Source organism: Accipiter gentilis, chromosome Z, assembly GCF_929443795.1.
Source record: "Accipiter gentilis chromosome Z, bAccGen1.1, whole genome shotgun sequence".
NCBI lineage: Eukaryota > Metazoa > Chordata > Aves > Accipitriformes > Accipitridae > Astur > Astur gentilis.
The window spans coordinates 2496716-2515301 of record NC_064919.1 but is presented as its reverse complement, the minus strand read 5'-3'; the positions used below and the strand labels follow the sequence as shown (position 1 = coordinate 2515301).

At 39.5% G+C, this 18586-nt stretch overlaps 1 protein-coding gene across 5 annotated transcripts in view; it reads right to left on the bottom strand.

The window, feature by feature from the left end:
- MCTP1 (multiple C2 and transmembrane domain containing 1) overlaps positions 1–18586 on the bottom strand; it is a 291766-nt gene that overhangs the window by 40149 nt on the left and 233031 nt on the right. For all 5 annotated transcript variants that reach the window (XM_049795801.1, XM_049795803.1, XM_049795802.1 and 2 more), the window contains one exon: positions 15542–15661. In XM_049795801.1, coding sequence (XP_049651758.1) covers positions 15542–15661 — 120 coding nt within the window. The remainder of the gene's footprint in view (positions 1–15541; positions 15662–18586) is intronic.

Sequence of the window (18586 nt, the reverse complement as noted above, 5' to 3'; positions counted from 1 at the left end):
CATTTGAAATAAATGCACAGAAGGAAAATGTACAACTAGGAAAAAACACTTGATCTTGAGATTCAAATTTAGGAAAGTGTTATAGCTTTAATTGACCTACATTAGGGAATTATATACTGAAAACCCTTCCTGTACAAAATACTTGCTTGACAATTTAAGTATTTAAAAGGCAGTTCAAAATTCAATATATGATTGTTTTAACTAAAGGAATCCTTTGTCAGCTCCACTGGTACCTATGCAGCACACACAAATGCTTGCTTTAAATCTACTGTTGCTTGCAGAAACGTGCAATATTTTTAATAGATTTTACAGCATTCACCAAGAGATTTTTGAAGAATACAAAGCTGGGAATAAATTCGTACTAGTTTACCTCCTTACGATCTACAACCTTGATATATAACGTATGCTCTATCAGCATTAGCACTGTGTTTCTTAATAGTGATTTTATACAATCTGCACATCTAACTTTATGCACATTCATCGCTAGCCGTAGTTGCCACGTGTCTGCATCTATGTATTTTTCCATTTAAACAGTCTTTTCAGTCTAGCACCATAAAATACATACATAGATTCAATTCATTCTACAAATATTATTAACTATTAATCACACCATGAGCATGCAATTAACCACTCTAATGGTTAAATCTAGTTTACAGAGAGATTAAATGACTTTCTGAAGATGGTCATTGGCAAATTCAGACTTAAAACTCTCTCATAACACTGTGATCAAGTCTTCAGCTTGGGGAAAATTCTCCACTGGTGGAATTGAAGTAAAGTTGTACCTCCTTATAACCAGAAAATAATGTGGCTCTTTATATCATTATTTATATGTAAGTACTTATTAGGATATAAGAACAGCCATAATGAAGGTCAGCAAAGATTGTATTACAGATTGAAAAAGTGTATACTACGTATTATAAAATATGCATAAAAAGGACAAGAGGAGGAAAAACTCATTGATATGAAACATTAATACTTTGGCCTATTTCAGAGACTTGCCACCAACTAAAACCATAGTTTACTTTGTTAGATAGGTGAAGCTACAAACGGTTTTAGTGTACTTGTTATTTAAGACAACACATTAAAATTATAACTTCATAATCAGCCCCACAAACACAGCTGCAAGGATATTCTCATCAAGTCAAAATCCATGCCCAAGAGCTAAAGGGACTTTAACACTACACAAGAGCCAAATTCAGGAAGGAGAAGAACTCAAAAACTAAGTGCGTACCCGATGCCTTTCTCTGAGTTTGCTCAACCATCAAGAAGATCCCAGTTAATCATGTTACATGGGCGCAATGCAAAATGTAAAGAACACACAGACTGATTTAACATGCATGTCTATTAGAGCCCTCTGCATACATGCAAGTGAACTGCACAGTTCAAAATATTTGCAGTTTCAGCTGGTCATCCTTGTTTGAACCCAGTCCCAAAACACCTCTAGCAACAAGCCTGGGACTTGGGAGGGGAAGGACCCTCCAACTCTGTCTACGGGCTACTCTGTCCTGGAGCTTAGCATCAAAAGAAAAACTAGAAACACAAAGAAACAGTGAAGAGTGAGCATGTCCAAAAGCACAAGGAAGAAGCATGACCCGAGCAATCAAGGAACAATTACTCTTGAATTCTTTCCTGCCCAGAAGAACAATTTTAGCAGGAGGAGCCTGACTGACCGAATCTTCTGCAGCCTCTGACCAGCTGCCAGGCAGGCAGACCTATTTGTGAGTCCCTCAGGCTGAAGAAGGAATCAAGTCTGTGCTCAAGCCACCGTCCATGAAGAAGAAGCCTCCCTCACCAGTTTCTCCTCTGTTTCCCTTTTAGGCCAGCTCTGCTCCATTTCTTAAAGAAAGGGGATCAGAGACAGTGCCCTGAGACTTTGGGATGGTCACACATCTCAGCACTGAGAGAGGGAAATGTTGAGGGCATGTTGCTGAAATGCTTGTCAGCTCCTGCTTGGCTCAGTGTGCCATTGTACGCATCCCATTTGGAGGGGTCTGAGAGGTCCTGTCTTCACGGACCTCTCTGTGGAAGCAAAGGCATTTTCAGTTTCCCGTGCACCTGCATCACCTCCTTGCTCCTCTCCTCTCCTGGTAGCTCACCGTCATCTTCCCTGGGCTGTTCCAAGTGTTTGGGGAGCTGAGCTGTAAACTACATCACTGGACTGATTGAGGTCTTCAAAAAAACCCACCCTACAACTTTTTAATGGGGATGGTTGCAGTGACCCAGTTTACCGAGCAGCTCCAGAAACATTAGCAATCAGCTCTACCAAGAAAATGGTGAACTGAGACGAGAGGATGAAAACAAGTTGTTAAGGGCTGCAGCAAGATGGAAACCCTCTTAAATCGGTTTTGCCACACAAAAAAAGTCTGTAATTACATCATTAGGTGACTAAAGCCCAAGGTATAAACCTGAATCTGTTGACTCAGATACTGCCTACACCTGGAGCTGACTAAACTCAGTAGGTCTCTTACTTTTCAACATTAATATTCCCCAGACACTTAAAGATCTCTTTTATGTACATCCAGAAATTCCTTGTCTTGACAGGATTGAACAGCAGAATGCCTATCTCACATTAGCGCTAAAGTTAGCATGGAGACAATTAGTTGAATTGGAAACCTCTAAAATTGTTGCAAATGATGGCACCTCACTGAAATCACTTGCATGACAATACCCATTCTAAATTATCTAGGTAACAATACTTCAAACTCACTTTTTTTTTTTTTCTTACCCATCTAATGATCTGAAACTACTTTACAAGCTTCTATAGACTAGAAAAATGTTAACTTGTTCAAAAGACATAAAAAGTCCTTTGAAATTGCTTGAAGCCCAGGACTGGGCCCAGATTTCCAGCTCCTCCATTCCATTTTTTAATTCAAAAGCCACTACCAGTCTATGCTCTTGTTCTAGGTTAGTCATATCACCAATTACATTGAGCTTCAGAGTACTGAATTGTCTGGAAAGGAAAACAGAATTCAATTATTGTAGCAAAACAAAAATGTAGTAAAAGCATTCCTATACCCAAGATGCATAAATGATTCTTTAAAGTATAAGAAACATAGCCCATGTGTTCACTTGTCTTGAAATTCAAAAGGAAGAGTTAAAAGAAAAAAAACCCAACAAACTATGAACATTCAGACAGTACGGACACAATAATACAACTTATTAAACCACCAAAACAAGTGTTTTCAGAACTTTGACACAAATTAAAACAAGGAAAGTAGATTCTTCAATAATCGTATTGTATATGAAGAATCGGTTTGCTGAAGCCTTACAAAAGCCATATACTGAAGTACAATCTATTTCTGCAGAACAAAGCAAGGCTGTTCAAGAGAGATACAGTGGATCTGAGCAACAGATTTCAGTTTAACATTGTAGTAAGAATACTGTAGAAAAAAAACCCACAATGGAATTTTTTCTCCTTTGATTCTGCCTCATTGCTATTCAAATAAAGTGCACATGTGCTGCTTTGGTTTGAGGGAACACAGTAGTTATTCGGATCTCTGTGTCAAGCATTGTACCTGGGGGAGGTATGATGGGAGGAGGGAGCAGACAGGGAAGGAGGGAGAGCAGAGACAGGGAGGACAGGAAAAAGCATATGAAAATAAAATGAAACATTAGAGTTATTTTATTAAAAGTTCTATGGCAAAAATCTTAGATTGCCCCTAGAATACTCACTCTAAATTATGCCTTCCGATACCTTGCTTGAAATCAAGTAGTATTAATCAAACAAAGGAAGGGCACTGGGGAAATCAGAAAGATCTAATGCAAGCAGTTAAAAGTGACATGACCTTCTGTAATGTCACTTGTCACAGACTTATATGCTGCATACTGGTAGAAGGTCTTGAAAGAACCTGCTTCTTGGTACTGTCCCTTGAATGTAATACTAATACAGATGACATTTTAAAAAACACACGTAGATGGCCTCAAATACAGCATGTCAGCTACTTCATGGCCAAACGGTAAGCAGATGATGTTTATATGTTGCAAAGCAAGATCCTTCCTGCGCAAAATAGCCCTATTAAAAGCTTATTAATCAGAAGGAGCATGCAGTCTGATTCCTACATACTGCCATTGTTCCTGATCCATTCCCACCCCCTTTGAGGAACTCAGTCTATAAATACTGTACGATTCATAATCCATAGGAGACCGGAGGAGCATCTGTTCCATCGCAGCAGCAACGGTGCACAGCCTCGTTACAGCGGGTTACCAGAAGCAAGCACAACCACCACGTTTGCGTGCCGAAGAAAACCCCAGTGTCTGTGGGCTAGAACGCAGTCCTCCGAGGAAGCTGACAATTAAGTACAACTTGCATTTACTCTAAAGGTGATCCAACGACTAACAAACAGGATTTCTGAGGAAGGAATTCATTTGGACTTGTAACCTCAACACCTGCAAAGTAGGGTGGGATTCTAGCTGTTCACAATCATGTTGAATCAAAACCCCACGAGGGAACTTTAAAATACCTCCTCCATCTAAAGAGACTGTGGAAAAAAGACTCGTTGAAACTTAGCACCGCTTCTAACGAAAGGTCCTTCTCTCTTGGTATCAGCCTGCCGTTTCTCATACTAAACGTGCAAACTGCAAGTCACTCCATGAATTGTCTCCTGTTCTAACATCTTTGGCTGATCCCACAGAAACACCTGCACAGAAGATACTTTGATGTCTTCACATGTTAACAATACCAGCTATCTGTTCTGCGCTAATAAGCAAAATAAAGAAAAAATAAAAGGAGAGGCACTACCGGATTGCAGATAACCCTGATGACTGTTAACTTAATATTCTTCTTTAATGTGAAGCAATGCCCACCGCCTCCCATCAGCACTTCTCTAGATTTGCTTATCTTGCTTGATGCGGTTCTTCAAACATACGGGGGTTTCAAATGACAAACAAAAGAAAACACTTTTTTTTGTTATATCACATGTTGTGGTGTCAAAATATCTGCAGACATTTGTATTTTCACATAAAGGTATTAACATTCATAAGACAAAATAAAAGAGAGAATGAGATTTGGTTCCAAATTAAACACATTTTAGATGTGCAATGAATGTGATCGGAATTGTACTGTTCAGGACCGTCTGGATTTCATGTTAATTCGTACTGTCCCGACAAATTGTACCGTATGTTTGTGTGTCACTCGATTCAGCGCTTATGTGTAAATGTAATATAAAATTGTGAAGTGTGTATGGATTAAGAAGGGTGCATAAAACCACGTGGGCTCTTTCAGGTCATTTCCAGGTACTTCAAGTTGAAGCAAAGACATTCACTGCCAACAAGCCCGCTACAGCAGCAGTTTTGTGCTCATTTTCACAACATGACGCCTGCTTCTTTCATGGAGTTGTCAAGGAGAAACTTTAAAGGAGATACAGCTTAATTGAAATGTTCACCTTTTTTATACCACATTTATAAGGAAAATAAAAATCAAATTAACAGATTCTGATTTAATAGTTCAGTATATCTGGAATACAACTGATCCTGATTTATACTATTAATGTTTTGACCTTGGGGTATTTCATCTGCAGTAATCATCAAGATAACTGAACCACTAGATGTAATAATAATTAGTGTGATAAGCTTGCCAGTAAGGTTGAATATATTGCAGTACAGAATACAGCAGACTAAACAGAAAAAAAGCATTAGTACTTCACTGCTAAAATACTTCCTGATTTTTACAGAGACACTCAAATACAATTATTTCTTCCTAGAGAACGCATTTTCTTAGCTTATTCTGGGAAGTGGTCATGTTGTAATTTAGTCTGATTCTTAATAGGAAATGAGACTTTAATATGGCTATCAGATGCCTTTTGATGCATGCTACTGATTACACGTAGTTCTGTAATGTCAACAACAGAATTTTTATTTACAGTATAATAAATTTCTTGGCAACATGCATGGGCAGTAAATACAGTTTATTATACAAGAACATGCAACCTTTTCCCTGTTGTCAGCTTTATACGCCCTCAATATTCAGTTGCCAATGTAGTTAAGACAAAGTAATTTTTAACAGAAAAATGGCACAAGTAGTAGGCCTTTTTCTCTATATTTCTTTCAATACTTGGTTCTCATTTATTTTAGCTCTTTCTTGTATTTACACAATGCACTGTGAACTGAATATTAGGTGTTTATTTGAAGTATGTCTCCATCTAAAGGCTTCAACATGTACTGTACACTTTGAATGTCAGATGTCTCTTAGAATGGTTCATTTGTAGTTTAGCAGAATGAAAAAAACCACATTATTTGCTTGGCTAAATATCAATGGCAAGTTTACTGTGCAGGACTATTAAAATCAACACCCTCACAAAATTTTGTGAGCTGGAATTCTTGGGCAAAATCTTATGATAAACTATCTTATTAAGAACACAATTGCTCGATATTGGTTTTCACTGTTATTATTACTTCTAGTCAAATAGTTTTCAGATTCTAGTGGGACCAGATATGCTTCTCTTATAAACCAGCATTTATCCAAATAAATTTTAAGCTTGTGGGTGTGACACAGTCGATTACATTCAAATCTGGAGCTGACAAGTTTCTTGGTAGAAAAAAGCTGTGTTATGTATTTTAAGTGGCAATGTATGTAATACACATATTATTGTAATTTCAGGTTGTTTTTTTTTTTTTCCAGGTGTTGATACATTTCGGTACATACATTAAAACTGCAGTACAGTCCCAGAGTTCTTAAAGTCTAGGCTGAATTAAAATGTGCTAAAGTAAAAGAAAACCAAACCAAACATGAATAAAAATCTCACATGACTACAGGAATTTTTACTAGAAACTAAACTGATGTTAGGTTATATAATATTGATTATTTATAATAGCTACTACAAGCTGTCAAATGAATCTTGTTGCCATGTAAATCTTGATGCAAATGCAAAAAAAAATCATTAAAACAGTCTCATAGAAAAAATGCCTCTATGTGTGGTGAAGTTCAATTTTATTTTAGATGCCCACAATATTGGAAGACTATATTTTAAAAAATGTGGCAAAAATAAAATTAAAAAGCAATTGGTTTATGATAGAAATAAATCCAATTTTTTAAAATGCTGGAGATATCCCGGGTGGGGTTTGGTTTTGGTGCTTTGTCTTTAGGTGACCAAAACCAACCAAAATATTCCAGTTCTGTAGTGTATTTGGTTTTTTGTTACTGCTATCGGGATGAGAACAGCCACATAAAGTTTTAGTAAGGGGTTACTACATACCCTGATACTGTATATAAACCTCTGACGCAAGGATTATAATTGCAGCGCAGACCGTCTCTTTTAACTGTAACCTAGATAGCCACTTGCAGTATTTTATTCTATTATGCTGCAGGAGAGAAATGCTTTCTGCCCAACTTATATCTTTATATAGTGTACTGTGTGACTGTTAAATTAGTGCATAATGCATTTAAAATATTTATAGTACCAACATTTAGTTAAATAACCTTTATGTAAGATTTATGTTGATTTGTTCATTTCTCATTTAATGGCAAATTATGAAGAGCATGTTTCATAAAGATAATTCTCCATTTAAATTCAGCAGGCCATTAAATATTAAAATTATGTTTCTGATGCAATCTAGAGCAAATTTGTCCAGCTTCAGCGATTATTTGCAGTCATAAAAATTAGACTTGATTAATAAAATTTAAATGCTTGATTAAGCTGACATTTTGATGTTTCTTTTCTGATTTATTAAAAAAACCCCTGTCCCATAGCAGGCCACTATAGTCTATTTTTCCTCCCTGACTATATGGATCATATAGAAAGAACAAACAGCTGCACGGAGACAGCAATGGTTCTCGGCAGACTACTTAATATTCAGGCACGTGTTGATGGTGGTCTTTGTGCTCTGATAGCACCCACACTGAACTGTCCACCTGTGAGGTGGACGATGACCTGTTTGCAAAAGCCTTTCCAACTTATTTTATAGATGGTAACAAATGCAGAGCAAGTTTGCGGCGCTGATTAATTTGGCAAAAGGAAGGCAGGCTGCGCGTTTTAAGAAGAGATCATGGACTTTGCTGCACCATTTGGAGAGATGCGCCGATCGCAGAGAACGTAGGTCTAGTTAATGGTTAGCAAACAGAAGGTAAAATCCTTTCTGCATGATGCTGAAAATCATTCTGCAAAAACAACTCTATTTTCCTTACTTTTGGAAGTGTCATGAATCAGACTAGTTTTACACGCATATTGTTCTACGCCTAACTCTGTAATTCTCCCACCAGCTCTCACGCTTTGGGGATTTCCTGGCTGCTGCTGCCGCTATCACACCGGAGACAAAACTTCTCAGGAAAGTACAGTCAAAACGAAGTCAAGATGTAATTGCCAACCTGACAACGCCCTTTTGTATCATCTTGTGCAAACGACATATTCCAGACACTGTCTAGCTACAATAGAGGGACAATTATATTTAGTTTTGCCATAAATTCAGTTAATTTTGCCAAGAATTCAGTCCTCAGCTAGAAATCACTGCTGAGTCCCTGGCAGAAGAAGGCTTCTGGACTTCAAGCACAAACCCCCTCAGTACTGCACAGGCAGTGGATGTGAAACACATGGTGTTTGTCCTGTCTTCATCTGCAGATTAAACCCTTTGAAACATTTGCAAACTAAGAACTTTATGGACTCATGCTTCCATGCTTTAAGACCATAATGTGAAGAAACACAGAAAAAAATCCTCTTACTACCTTGTTTATTTGCTCGGTAACTCAGTTTTCAATTTGCAGGAAAACAGGTCGTTAAAGTCAAGCACTTTTCTGGTGGGGTTGGTTTCTGTATTCAATGTACAGCACGGTGGCACTCTCTGTCCCAAACAGGAGCAGCAACAAATTCACCAAAAGCTCCCACAGACACTGTTGCTTTGCCCCCAGAAGAAAGTGATCGGACTCTAACCAGAAAAGCTCTTCTAGCTGCAACTGAGCTGCGCTTGCACAACCAACTCAAGCTCACCTCGCTTACCACCCTTTCTTGAGGAAAGAAAGAATCCAGTGAGATGGATATATTTGCAAGCATCTTTCTTCCCATTCCCCATTCTGTTTTTCTTCATGCGGCAATTTCCAGAAGACACATAAAAATAAATAATAAATCTGACTATACATATCATATTGGAGGACTATACAAAAAGCACCCACAGAAACTGGTTAAAATCTCAAAATGAAAGGTTGTCTTTAATAAAAGTTATTTTTCTTCTATTCTCAAAATTTCATCCTAAATGTGTCCAGGTCTACCTTTTAATAGAAACATCTATTCTAGAAATGTAAGTCATCAAAGCCTATTTCACAAAAAATCTCCAGTGAAATTAAAAGATGTATTGTGCCGTTTTATATCACTCTTACAAGATTAATAATATGTGTGTATACTCTATTCTACAGATTCATAAGAATTTGTGTATGGCACATTAACTCCCAGCTGCTCACCATCATTTTCTATGCAATGACATGTGCAACTTGAAACTTCAAGAGGAAATTAGCTATTTAATATTTCCTTAAAGGCTCTAAGTATTAACTATAAATGCAGGATGTGAACTGAAGTGATTAAACCTCTTCTCCATAGGGGTATATATGGCAGAAGAACATTCGTAGGTAACTCCAGGCATGTGCATTGTTCTTCTATTAAATTTTAAATTGCTTGGAAAAAAGCCCTAACAAATAATAGACCAAAAGGAGAAAAAGATTAGTATCTTCAGTCAGAGAATCACAGAGTGGCAGAGGTTGACAGGGACATCTTGAGATCAACTCCCCTACTCAAGACAGGTCACCTCTGAGCAGGTTGCCCAGGACCATGTCCAGTAAGGTCTTGAGTATCTCCATGGATATACTGGTCACTGGAAGTGACCACAACTTCTCTGTGCAGCCTGGTCTTAGGTAGTGACCACACTCAGATGGAATTTCATGTATTTTGGTTTGTACCTGTTGATACTGTCCTGTCACTGGACGCCACTGAGAAGTGCCTGTCTCTCTCTTCTTCCTCTTTCTTCAGGTATTTATAGGCATCATCAGGATCCCCCCTGAGCCTCATCTTCTCCACGCAGAGCAGTCCCAGCTTGTTCAGCCTGTCCTTGTATGCCAGATGCTCTGATTCCTTCACCATCTTCTCTCTGAAGTGAAACTCCCCTTCCTCACCTTCCCGTCTTGTCCTGACTAAAGAGCCTGTATACATCCATGGCATGATGGCCATGAGAGCAATCCCACCGTGTCCCCGTGATCATGCATGCATGTGCTCCACGTGGACCTCTTAACTCCTACTGGTTCCTATGCTGTGCACACTAATGTACAGGCACTTCAGGGAGAAACCCCCTGGCATGCTGGGTTCTCAGAAAGGATTTGAGACCCTCTTCCAGGGTGGCATTTCCTTATCTGTGTGCATACAGCTGAGGTGGGCCCCCTCTGCCCTGCTTGCTTGGTTTTGAGGTCTCTCTTGCCCACTTCACCCTGCACCCCTTGCTTCCCAACTCAGACCACCACTTCCTCACTTGATTGTGGGTCTTCACCACCTCCCTCCCCCATCATTTCTAGTTTAATGCTCTCCTCATCAGGTTGGCCAGCCTTCTGGGAAAGAAGATTTTGCCCCACTGAGTGAGGTGGATCTTGCCTCTTCCTAGCAGTCCTCAATCCTCAAAGAGGATCCCATAGTTGTAAAAAACAAGTGCCTGTTGTCAATAACAGCTGTGTGACTGGTTGTTTGACCTGACAGATCTGTCCACTCCTCCTCCAGCCCTTCCTCCTCAATGGCAGGATCAAGGAGAAGACAACCTGGGCTCCCTGCCTGCTGCTTACTCAAGGAAGAACAAGAACTTGCAGTGTCACCAGAGGAGATTCAATGTGCCTGTTACAGCAGTTAAGTGTTACGGCCCAACAGCTGAGAGTCACAGTTTGTCCTAATTGTGGTAGTCAGGTTTACATACACAGGGAAAAAAAAAATAAATTGATAACTATGCAAACCATTTTTTTCATTTGCAATATGACACTCCAACCACATAATAACTGTTTCATCTCAGGGAAGGGTACAAGAGCAGCTGGAGAGTGGGAACATTTTTAATCACTTTGAGGGATTATCTGACCATTCCTTAAGTTAGGCAGCTCCAGCAGTCAGTCAGAACACAGCCTGAAGTAGAAAAGCAGGGAATAAAGAAAGACCTTTTTTTCCACTAACTTCATGCAGTTCTAATAACTGTGACTTTTGCTTAGAAATAGAAGTGAAAAAAAGACACCAGACAGCAGTGCTGCTGTTTTCTCCAAGCTATAAAGGTGAGGGTTTTTTGTACAACACATTTGAAAATATCAAAATATTAAGTAGTTTCTTAAAAAAGACTGAAAAGAAGCTTTAAACCTCAGCATACTTTCTTTTAGTTTGGATATATCTAGAAGTCTTTCAATTACAGCTGGGTGGGATGAACTTTTCTGTTCGTCCACCTATTGTAAGATGTGATTTGGGGTTCCCAGAGAGTCAAGGCTGCTGAAATAAGCCAGTCCTTTGCTCTCCCTCTATCCTTGTTCTCCCTGAGTATCCCAAGCGGACTGTCACTGTGCTGTGCTCTGCTACCTTGTGCCTGCCATACACAGGTGACAGGGAGCAGCGGGGACAGAAAAGTGGCAGCGGCTGATACATCTCCTCTCCCTCAGAGGATGTGAACAAGATGATGGAAAAAAGGCGGAGAAAAAAAAAAAAAAAAGCGGTAAGGTCCACTCAGTTCTAGTCTTGTGTGTTTAGGTGGTGATGGTTTAAGATGAGAACAGCAGTTGCACTAAAAATAAATTATTTCCGGACGTCAGATATTTAGGAGTACAAGTATAAGGAAATGCAAGGATCCTTGGAGAAAGCAGCTAGGTAAGCTTCAGGCAAAAATGTTACTGCAAAAGTCAGAGGAAGGCATTAAGAATGCCATTTTACTGATATTTTTCCTTGCTTAATACTGGAAGGAAATATTCTGTGATTTTTTTATACCTGCTACATGACTAAATTCCAGAAGTCCATCCATTTTAGATCAGTTCTGAATTCTCACAGATTCATTTAGAGAACCGTCCACGAAGTTGACATCTATTTACACCAACATTTAATACAAGAGTTTGTATTTGATGAAAGCATATCTTCCAGAAATACTTCTAATCTTGATCTAAATGTATAAAAGATAGGGAATCCAATGCTTCTCTTTTAAGCTTGTGCCAGTGTTTGACTAAAGCCACAGTGACAATCAGTCCTACAAAGAGTCCAGCCGAGTCCATGAAAGTAGTAATGCCTAATATGCTGCTTCACCTCTTTGTCTGACTTTCCAATAGACTTATCTCCTATTAGTAAATACACTCAGGTCCCCCCCCTTGCCCCAACCTCATTGCACTTTTAATTCAAGAAAGGACTTGCACACATAACTTATTAGGAGTCGGAGTAAATGGCAAAATAATCATATGCACATTCAAACGAGCAGCGTGGGCTCACATTATGACGGAGTAACCCAGACCACTTGGCAGGTGAATTAGTCCACAAGAAAATGAGTTCCAAACTACTTCAAAGAAACAGATGCCCAAGCAGACACATCAAGTGATACCTTGTCTATAGAGAGTCAAACAAGGATGAGTTAAGGCTGGTCCATCTACCATATCCAGACAGAAACTCAGGGATCACTATTTCATTGACCTGCAGAAGACTACAGTCCCTAACGCCTGAATTGTTGATAAAACTGATAATTGTTTTCTTGTAGGGATATTACAATGGAAACTAACTGTCCTGAGCTAGTTTTGAAGGTCCCAAATATAAGTATTTTCCATAGATATGAAACAAGCCTAAAGTGCATACAATTTTTAACTATGCTTGTCTAGTGTTAATTAAGAAAAGTTAACTAACATATTTATCTTTTTGTCTTATCATTAGCTTGAGGATTTCAAAGTAACTTCTGAAGACACACAATATTCCTAAGGTAAGTAGTCACTGATTTCACTGAGGCACGCAAGAAATCTCTGGAGACCTGGGAACAGAAGCCAGATCATGTGAATCTTGAAGCGTTCTCTAGCCACTAGGAAACACTGCCTAATTAATTTAGTTAATATTTACACTCTGCATAGGAAAATAGAAATATTTAAATGACTCCTAATCTAATGATACTGTGCTAATGACCTGAGCTAAGGACTTGTGATATTACTGAAGATTTGTGAGTTAATTAGAAAGGCATCCAATAAGTCTGAAGATCACTTCACAGAAGACAGATGCTCACCATGATGATAACCAAGCTCAAATCATTAAAAATGTGGTCCCAACTTACTCGTGATAAACCTAAACAAAAAATAGTAATTAACAGCACAGATATCAAATACTTGGGATGAACATGATTGGTTGATATAAGCTGTATAGCTTGGTCTGAAGCAATCTCACAAAGAGGAACATTTTTAAAGCAGCATTTGGTGTCCTCAACAGAGAGCCCATCAATAGCTTCATTATTTTGTTAGAAAAGTTACATGACCCAATTAATCTTCACAGGCAGGTGGTATTTCAGAGAGCAATGAAGTGTATTGCAGCTCACAAGTGAAATCTCTCCTTTCACAAGGGATTTCAGTTACTCATAAAATCTTCAGGTTGAGAAGCTTTAAGCATTTCAGGCAGCAGGAGACTAAGGGCCGTTATTTAAGTAATGCATCTTTTAAATCTTGATCTTAGGCTTTTTTCCATAAATGTAACAACCTTTGGGATTAGGGAATACCTCTATCATCCCCACCCTTAATTTTAGGTGACCCTTGGAAGCATAACAGTCCTAGTGATGTAGACAGGTAATACCAGTGCCCAGATCAGGGCTGTATCAGTTCCTCTGGCCATTAATACTTGCAGGTGCTAGACATTAGGGTCACAGGATCATTCAGGCTGGAAAGGCGCTCCAACATCCTGCTGAAAGCAGGGTCAGCCATGAGGTCAGATCGGGTTGCTCAGAGCTTTATCCAGTCCGGTCCTGAAAACTTCTGACAGCAACTGCACAACTTGCCTGGGCAACCTCTTCCACTGCTTAACAATTCTTATGGCAAAAAAGGTTCTCCAGTCTCAACCTCGTTTGTTTCAAATTCTGCCTGTTGCCTCTTCCACCACACATCACTGTGAAGAGTCTAGCTCCATCTTCTTGATAACCTCCTTATGGGTAGTGGAAGGCTGCTCTTCAGGTCACCTGAAGCCTTCTCTTCTCCAGGCTCTTTCAAGCCTACTTCCCTCAGCTTCTCCTTACAGGGCAAGTACTCAAGGCCCCTCACCATCTTGGTAGCCCTCCACTGAATTCGCTCAAGTTAATCAGTGTCTTTCTCTAACTGGGGTGCCCCAAATGGAACACTATTCTAGACGAGTCTAACAAGGGCTGATAATGGTGTCCCTCCATCCACTGGCTGTGCTGCTCTTAATGCAGCCCGGGGTGCCGGAGGCCCTCTTCCCACTAGGGCATGTTGCTGGCTCATGTCTACCTTGCTGTCTTCCAAGACTCCCAGGCCCAGTTCAGACAGCTGCTTCCCAATAAATCCTAGCCTGCATCACTGCAAGGGGTTATTCATGCCTAAGAGCAAGGCTTCACATTTTTCCTTCTTGCATTTCATGACGTTCCTATTGGGTCATTTCTCCAGCCTACCTAGGTCTCTTTGACTGGCAGATCCAGGGTATCAACTGGTCCCACACACCTGGTGTCACCCAAAAACTTGATAGGAGTTCACTCTGTTACCTCCTACAGGTCACTGATAGAGATGTTGAACAGGACAGGTCCTTGTGCACTGTGGTACTCCACTTCTTACCAGCCTCCATTAACCACTGTCCTCTGAGACCAATTATCTAACCTGTTTTGTGTTTTTTCCACCCATCCAGTTAACCATCCAGATCATAATGTCCTAGACAGCATACTGCTTTTGGGATATGAATACAGATACGAATACCAAATTCATAAGGCTCAGCAATAAAACACATGCAAAATCTGTAAGCTGCCTGGATACTAGAAAATTTGCACAGCATAGAATACAGCTTCAACTTTTGATATGTACTTTTGAAAATCTGAGCTACGCTTTTATTATTAATAATGTCAGTTATTAGTAAACATTTGCTACTTCATATCCCAACTACATGCATTTAATTAAATGATGGCATTAGATGAGAAGAGAATAAGAAAAGCTTATATTAAGCTCAATGAATGGTAACATATTAATGATAAACTGTGAATTCCAATAAAATGTAATACGTTCAGAAACTGTTAACGATTTGGAATCATTTTAACCTTTAACTTCAATAAGTGAAAAAAAAAAAAAGCAACATAAGGACTTAGCCACACAAAACCATTTTCAAAGAATTTGCCTTCTCCTGACCAGCAAGCCTCTCATCTCTGCTCCCACACAAACCAGATTCTGAGGATAGTACATGTTCTACTGTATTTTTACATGACATTTTCAACAAAAACAGACACATTTATTGGACAGCTGGAGAAAAATTAAATTGCAGGTGGGAAAATTGTCCATCGAGCGTTGTGAATCGAGACATTTTCAAAAAGATGTCATATTTAAACTCAGTTACAAAATTTTATCTAGTTAAAAAGAGAAAAGGACATGTACGCGCTTGAAGTAGAGAAGACTTACCGTATCATGTTGCCTGTTATCTTTCCCTGATACGATCAAGAAGTAGTTCCATGCCAGCAGCAACAACAAAGCCAGTGGTATCATGTAGAGCTCAAAGTTCCAGACCACAAAAAGAAAAAGCTAGAAGACAGAGCAGGAAAAAGAAGTGATTCAAATCAGCATTGCATTAAGCTCTTGTGCACAGTTAAGACCAACAAATTAAAACAATTCTAAAGAAACCCACCTCTCCTTAGGCAGGAAAGTTGTTTAACCACTTTGCTGACTGCCCACCTACCTTCACAAAATAACTGCTGCACTTTTCATTCCTTCACACCTTAATTCTTGTAAAAGGAAAACAGTGTAGTGTGAGAGGAATATTAATTGTTCTCTCATATAGTAATGATTATGTGGATAAAATAATGCAAAATGGCATAAAATTAAGACCGCAATGTTAGAAAGAAAAGGTTAGTTATTTCCATGAATAGAAATTAATCTGCTGTTTAGAAGAATGAGCTTGGTCAGTAATGTCACACAAACAAGCAGAAGAAGTAAACATCACAACCAAATCTGAAAAAATCTTTTGCAGAGAAAGCTAGCAAAAAATCACACTCATAGGCAAAAAATGTACAACTATTTTAATGAAAGCACGGTAAAACAGTACCGACCACAGAATCACAGAAAATGGGATTAAAAGGAATGCCGAGAAGCCACCTAAGTCCACCCCTTCGAAAACTTGGATTTGTTGAAGTGCTTGCTCAAAACACCTCGAGCACTCCACGGCTGGAGGCTGGTGGGACCGTGGCCAGGTGCCATTTCCCAGCGATAACTGGGGCTGCTCTCCAGCACTGGGGCCACACGGGCATCGCGCCCCGGGAGAAACCCATCCCCACCGCCAGCTTTCTGCCACGGAGCTCTGACAAGCTTCACACATCAGACTTCAGCCTCAGACCCATCGAGCGGTACAGAGATGACTTTTTGGAAGTCCTCAGCATTTGTTAGAGCCCGTAGCTGTCTGGCAGAGACATCCAGCTAGGTCCTGTTCCCTACTGGTGCTGGTACAAAATTATTGCTTTGTAGGAACGAACTAAAAGTATTTGGACTTAGATGGAGTCAAACTAAAACCATTTTTACATCCATTTTTTTCTATGAACAAACCCCTCGTTATTTTAGCCATCTCCAGATGTAACTTGGGTTTGTTTTCTTCTAATATGACAAAAACCAAAAATGAAAGTATTATAGCAAATCACACTATGTACCACAGCTGGATATACACCCAGAAATCTTGCTAAGCCTTTTTAATCCAAATAGTTAAGCTTTTGAATATTTGTGGTTTTACCACCTACTAAAATGAATGAAGGAGGTGTGTCACAGAACTAGCAAATCTAAAGCAATGCCAATACCTAGGCAAACTAGAAAGCGGATCACTTTCCCAAATCAGTCGCCAAGATGTATATAAAGCCGAGTAAGTAAAAAATGGGGATTTTAATATTCTTCTGCTGGATTTTTGTTTACAGTTAAAACAAAATGCTCCTACCAAATTCAAGCTCCCACATAAAAGAAAACAATCTGTATTTTAAGTAATCTGCTCTCTCAAGATCAGCTAACTTACCTCAACCCCCGACTTTCTATCACTGAATGCTATGTATACGGAAGTCCTGTGAGACTGCAAGACAAACATGGTAAATACTGAAAGAAGTGAAAAAGCAGTGTGTGTGACATACATAAGAGGATATAGGCACTTCTAACAGTGTTTCATTTGAAAGAAATCTGCCTTTTTTAGGTTGTTTAGTTTAAAAGGAAATCTGTTAGAAATGGTAATGAATAAGAAGCAAACAACAGCTCACGGAATTTGAGGGTTCTTCTATGAGGTTGCTAACTATCCTTCTGAGAGCAAGATCTATGTGGATTTGATGCAGTAAATTTGATACAGCCAATTTACAACAGAATTCGCTTCTCAAAAGAAAAAGCAAATAATCCTTGCACCCTTTAACCCCAGAAACACCCTGAGTCAATGGATACACGCTGAAGGGAGTTCTGCAAGTTGGCAAACAGCACCCAAATATCAGAAAAGCAAATACTAGAGATCACCTGGTGAGAAATGGTGATGCATACAGTCTCTCTTATGGTTCCATCTGAACTTTGGTTAGAAAGATGGAAAGAAAATCAAGTAATACCCAAACAATCATCAGCTCCGTGGAAAAGAAGCCAGCAACCTAGACAGTGTCAGGAGATACGGACCTGACCAGAGACTGTGGAACATGGTCATTAGGTACCCTGTTCTCCAGAACATCAATGAGTTCCCATCCAAACTCTCCTCACGTGAAGTTTCTAAGTGCCAGGGTATTAATTCCTTACAGCGCTGTAGGCCAGTAAAATATTGTATTAAGATATTATCTCTTTACAACTTGTAGGGACATAGCTTTCAAAAATGTGGCTATTACACCCGTCATCTCCTGTAGATGATTTTGCTGACCTGCCACCTTAATTTCCATCTAGTCTGGCTGAATTTTAACCAGTTCCTCCTTTCAGGCACCTGTCTCAGCCAGGCACTAGGAAAACAGGGACTCTGTATTTGCAACACAAATGAGATGTGTGCTGTGCGAGACCAGCACAGTGATGGCACTGCAAGTGAAATAGCCTCACTGTCTTCCCCAGAAGAGAAACGCACTCATGAAATGCACATGGGAGAAAACAAGCAGATTCCCAGTATTAGACAAAACTTTTAAGTAAACATGAGCAAACCCAAAAGCTGGTGCAGAACAGCAAGAAAATCCAGGGGCTCAGTTCTTAGGCATAAAGGGCCTGATAGCTGTGGGGAGAGGGAAGAAGGGAAGTGGTATGTAGAAACCTTCACTTCATGCATGAATACAGGAGGCAAACCTACATATCCATCCATTAAGCAAGTATAGGGGAAAAAAAATAATCCAGAAAAGCTAAGAACAAGTGTAAAAGGGCAGTTCTGGGACTTGCCCATGCCTATAAAGCATCCAGTGGAACACGGACTGTATCTGGTATGATCTCTTCCAAGGAAATAATGGCTCTAACTCTGTCTAAAAAAAGGATCCT